The sequence below is a fragment of the Hyaena hyaena genome, unplaced genomic scaffold (assembly GCF_003009895.1).
Source record: "Hyaena hyaena isolate Hyena2069 unplaced genomic scaffold, ASM300989v1 scaffold_790, whole genome shotgun sequence".
Classification (NCBI taxonomy): Eukaryota; Metazoa; Chordata; class Mammalia; order Carnivora; family Hyaenidae; genus Hyaena; species Hyaena hyaena.
The window spans coordinates 679,831-685,760 of record NW_024081412.1 but is presented as its reverse complement, the minus strand read 5'-3'; the positions used below and the strand labels follow the sequence as shown (position 1 = coordinate 685,760).

The window sequence follows — 5,930 nt, the reverse complement described above, 5'->3', positions numbered from 1 at the left end:
CTTACTTTTATTGAATCCCTGAGAATAAATGTCTAAATAAAATATAGACTTTGTGGTGATGATTACAATTTATACCCATACACCACTCTTTCTCCTATGGCTCAAGCTCTGAACTTAAATAAACATATATATTTTGCTTAGTTACACATAAGAGAGGAAAATCTCCCTTATTAGATTAAGTAAGTAAACATAAATTTCACTAATGTGAAATCGGGAAATACTGTTTGACTAATTTTCCTTGAACAACGCAGTCATAGGGAAAACAATTTTTTTTGACAGAAGTGTTCTCAGAGCCACTTTTATGTCCTTGTTTCTTAAAGTATAGATAATAGGATTTAAAGTCGGGGTCACCATGGTGTAAAAGAGGGAGATAAACTTGCCTTGGTCCTGGGCATAACTGTTACTTGGTTGTAGGTACATGTAGATTATGGTGCCATAGAAAATGATCACTACTGTAAGGTGGGAGGAACAGGTGCTGAAGGCTTTGTGTCTTGCCTCTACTGACTTTATCTTCAGCACAGCTTGACTTATGAAGCCATAGGAGATAAGAATGAGTGCTGGGGGGATTAGGAGAAATAGGACACTAACCACAAAAAGCACCAACTCATTGACAGTGGTGTCCACACAAGCCAATTTGAGGAGAGCTGGTACTTCACAAATAAAATGATTGAGTCTGTGGTTGCCACACAGAGGTAATTGCAAGGTAAAAGTAGCATGAATCAGGGAATTGCTCAAACCACTGAGCCAGGAGAGGGATGCCAGTTGTTGGCATAGCCGTGGATTCATGATAGCCACATAGTGGAGGGGTTTGCAGACAGCAATGTAACGATCCAAAGCCATTACAGCCAAGAGGATACACTCAGTGGAGCCCAGAGCTAGAGAAATATAGAGTTGGACCACACAACCACCATAAGTGATAGTCTTCTCTGGACCTCGCAGGTTATCTAGGGTCTGAGGTGCAAGACTAGTAGTGAAGCAGAGGTCCAGTAGGGAAAGGTTGCTGAGGAAGAAGTACATGGGGGTGTGGAGAAGAGGATCCAGGTATGATATAATGATAATGGCAAAGTTCCCCACAAGCGTCAAGATATAGAAAAAAAGAACAAATACAAAGAGTGCAGACTCCAGGCGAGGGTGGTCTGAGAAGCCTAGAAGGATGAAGCCCATCAGGGAACTCTCATTGGCCCTTTCCATTTCTACAGAATAAATTGCTTCTGTTAAGAGAGAAATGAAAACAAGTATGTTTGAAACAATTTATCCTAGAATCATAATGTACAAGTTGAAAGGGTGATGGAAGCTAACTTGTCCAACTTACTATTTTTTTTATTTGCAGTGTATTGCTGATTCAGAGCAATAATCCAGTCCCAAGACTCTTAAAAAATTATGAGTGCTTTCAACTTTGTGTTTCTCTGGACACTAATTATTAAACTAATCAATGTGTATAATCACACACATGTCAAAAAATATACACAGTCACTTCTACTGAAATTGTCTCCCAAAATAAAGAAGCAAGTGGCATCTCCATGGTTTTAACTGTCAACAAAAATATGCATACAAAATACAATATTCAGATCTTAACCTAGGCAGACATGGAGATGGGAATTTTCTCTTCATCTTTACCCTTAATTTTTTAAAGTTTATTTATTTTGAGAGAGGGAGAGAAAGGTAAAGAGAGAGACAGAGAGAGACAGAGACAGAGACACAGAAGGGCAGAGAAAGAGGGAGAAAGAAAAAGAGCCTGCTTGGGAGCATGCTCCACACTGTCAGCACAGAGCCCAATGTGGGGCTCAATTTCATGAACTGTGAGATTGACTTAAGCTGAAATTAAGAGTCAGATGCTTAACCAACTGAACCACTCAGAGAACCCTTATCTTTCCCCTTTTTACACACATTCGTACGCATTCATCTCTGTACACTACCTCAACAAAGAAAAGTGAGATACTCATGGATTTAAACTCTATCTAGAGATTTAAAAAATTAAATAAATAATAATTTGTATGTTAAAAGCAAGTCCCAGACACTGCAGTGCTTCAGGGGATCTGTCATATGAGTGATGGACCAGCTCAAATTTTAGTAACTTCACTGCTCCACCCCCAAGATCCCCAGTGACCACCATCACCCACCTCAGAGTGAGACTGTCTGGGTCCCACTAACATGACAGAGAGCAAAAATAGCACACAACAGGCAGAGATTCAGACTGCACTGAAACAAAAAGTGCAACATGCATAGCATACTCTCTTGAAGTGCCAGGTTATGGTGAACAGAGGAAAGAGCACAGCATGACACTCCAGGACTTTTTCTTCATGAAATAACTACTTTCAAAAGCAGAAGACACAGCTGACTTTCTTAACACACAGGAACAGACACAGAAAGACAGACAGATGAGGAGACAGAGAAATTTATCCCAAATGAAAGAACAAGAAAAAGACACAGACAGAGATCTAAGTAAAACAGATATAAATAATATATGTGACAGAGAATTTAAAGCAATGATCATAAGTATACTCACTGAACTGAGAAAAGAGTGGAAGACATGAAGGAGATCCTTAACATAGAAATAATAAATAAAATATCAGAGATAAAGTGTTCAATAAACAAAATGAGAAACTCACTTGATGGAATGAATGGCAGGCTAGAAGAAACAGGAATGAAATAGTGACTTAGAAGACAGTAATGGAAAGTAATCAAGGTGAACAAAAGAGAAAAAATACTTGTGCAAAATGACAATAGAGAAATCAAAGACTCCATCAAATATAACGTTTATATTACAGAAGTCCTATAAGAAAAAAGAGAGATAAGGAAGCAGAACATTTATTTGAAGAAATAATAGCTGAAAACTTCCCATATCTGGGAATGGAAACAGATATCAAGATCCAGGGGAACAGAGAATCCCCATCAAATGCAAGAAAACCAGACACACACCAAGATATGTTGTAATTAAATTGGCAAAATATAGAAATAAAGAAAAAAATTCTAAGCAGCAAGAAAAAAAAAAGGAGTCAGTAACTGATATTAACTGGGTAGAAGGAGATTTTTCAGCAGAAACTTTTCAAGACAGAAGGAAGTAGCATGATATACATGCAAAATGCTGAATGGGAAACAACTGCAGCCAATACTACTCTATTCAGCAAGGCTATCAGTAAGAATAGGAGAAATAAAGAGTTTTCCAGACAAATAAAAATGAAAGTGTTCATGACCACTAGACAAGCCCTACAAGAAATATTAAAGAAGATTATCTGAGTGGAAAGGAGTGATCAAAAGTTACAGTACAAAAGTAGAAAATATAAAAGCAGTAAAAATAAATGTCTATAAATAATCAGTTGGAGAATTCATGGAAAAGACATAAAATATATTAACATATACCTAAAAAGTACAAAAGAGAGAAGAAAAGGGTTCAAATTTAAGCAACCATTAACTTAATATATACTGTTATATGTATACAAATCTAATGATAACCAGAAATCAAAAACTATTATATAATACACAAAGAATAGAGACAAAGAAATCCAAAAATATCATAAAGGAAAATCGGCAAACCATGAGAGAAACACAAGATCAAGAAAAATCTTCAGAAACTACAAAACAAGTCATACAATGGCAATGAATACTTATCTATCAACTGGTTTGAAATTAAATGGAATTTGATTTAAAAAATACTCATCAATATGCCACCTACAAAATACACATTTTAGAACTAAAGACACTTCCACATTGAAAGTAAAAGGACAGAGAAACATCTGTCATGCAAGTAGATGTCAAAAAAAGCTGGGGTAGCAATACTTATATCAGACAATATAGACTTTAAAACAGTTACAAGAGACAAAGAAGGACACTATGTAATCATAAAGGAGACAATTCAAGAAGAAGATATTAAAGTTGTAAATACATATGCACCCAATATGAAAGCAACCAAATACATATGTTTTTTGATAACAAACATAAGGGAACTAATCAATAAATGCAATGGACAAATACCTAAACATCAAATAAACAAGGAAAATGGCTTTGAATGACAAACTGGACGAGATAGATTTACCAAATGTATTCACAATATTACATCCAAAACAATAAAATAAACATATTATTCAAAGAGACACTGAACACTCCCCAGAATAGATCACATAGTAGCCCACGAAACAAGCCTCAAGAAATTTAAGAAAATCTAAGTCATAACACACAACTTTTCTTACCACAGCACTATAAAACTAGAAGTCAAGCACAGGAAAAAATCTGGAAAGAACAATAGAGGAAGTTAAGATGATGAAGAAGTAGGAGGACCTGGGGAGTTATTTTTGTTTTTGTCTTTTGGAGGGCTTTTTGTTCCTCAAACACAGCTGTATAAAGAGATCGGATCACTTGATCTGTGATTTGTACGTCACAGGAAATAGACGTACAGAGTGGCGGAAGGCTCTCCATAGTTGAAGGGAGACATTTTGGCAAGATTGAGGTGTGTGTATGTGAGTTTGGGAGATAAAACAATGGAACTAAGAAGAGGGAATGCTTTCTGTGGAGAGACAAAAAGAAAAGGAGGGAAGGGTTGTGATAGTGCACCATCAAGTTAGCACAAGAGGAAAACCTCTCTAGATCATGGAATGGGGAGAAGTACTGAGGGTTCCAGCTCTTTTTTGCAAACAACCTTTAGAGATGAAACTCTGAGGTTTTGGAAGTGTGCAATTTTCTCCAGAGGGGAACAGTGGTGAGCTTTCCTGGCAAGGAGGGAGCTGGCCCTGGAGTGCATATCGTGGTGTAACAATCTCCGGGGTGCACGGGGAGAGAACTGTCCCCTTTCTGGAGTGCTTTGGGAAGAGGGTTTATTGCCTCCCCAAGGACAAAAAACCCTGCAGGTACCAGCAGGGTGAAGAGGCTCTACTCCATGCCGGGTCTTTTAAGACTTCTGGCTTTGTTTTTCGTATTATGTTTTTTTTTTTAATTTTTATGTATTTTTGAGAAAGAGAGAGAGAAAAAGAGAGAGAGAGAGAGAGAGAGTTTGAGCAGGAGAGGGGCAGAGAGAGAGGAAGATACAGAATCTGAAGCAACCTCCAGGCTCTGAGCTGGCAGCACAGACCCTGACGCAGGGCTCAAACCCATAATCTGTGAGATCATGACCTTAGGTAAAGGCAGGCGTTTAACCAACTGAGTCACCCAGACATCTTAAGACTTCTGGCTTTAAATCCCAGCTGAGCACCAAGGGGAAAGCTCAGGAGAGTGTGGCACAGGGCAAGCTGACTGCCCTCACTATTCTGAGGGCTTCCAGAACAGCTTGGTCTGAGATCTCTGATCTGGGGAGGAGAGATTGGGGTGATACCATTTCCCCCTAACACTCACAATGTGGTACTTCAGACAGCAGCACAGTGGCCCCGGTGGAGGCAAGACAGGTTTACACCAAACCCTGCCCCTCTGTGCCTGATAATTGCTTATTTACTGGAGCAATACTGACTGACCCACCATAGCCAGCTCCTCCTCCAGACCAGCACAGCTACCATACCCAGGAACCAACCAACAACTCTTTTTTTTTCCTATTTTTATCTGCCTTCTTTTTTCTTCTTTTGGGATCAGGCTCATAATATCAGATTTATTTTTCTGATTTCTTTTTGTGTGTGTGTGTGTGTGTGTAAATTTATTACATATTTATTTCTTTTAACATATATATTTCATATATAGTATATAATATATAAATGTAAAATGTATTTTAAATACTGTATTTATGTAATATATTTATTATATTATATATAATATAATATATAATATTATATATAAATATTTATCAGGCTTTTTTATTCTATTCTTTGTTCCCCTCTTTTTTTCTTCTGCTTTCCCCCTCTTCTTTCTTTTCCTTTCTCTTTCCATGGGATCGGCCTTATAGTTTTTTATTCTCTGTTTAGTTTTCTTTCTCCACTATCCTTTTTTTCTTTTTATCAGAACATCCTTTCCCA

The 5,930-nt window shown here is 37.5% G+C and overlaps 1 protein-coding gene across 1 annotated transcript; it reads right to left on the bottom strand.

Moving 5' to 3' along the window:
• Window positions 1-228: 228 nt before the first annotated feature.
• On the bottom strand, window positions 229-1,191 carry LOC120221414 (olfactory receptor 2G3). The gene has a single exon (XM_039218790.1). The coding sequence runs from the start codon at window positions 1,189-1,191 to the stop codon at window positions 229-231; it is 963 nt and encodes a 320-aa protein (XP_039074721.1).
• Window positions 1,192-5,930: the final 4,739 nt, after the last annotated feature.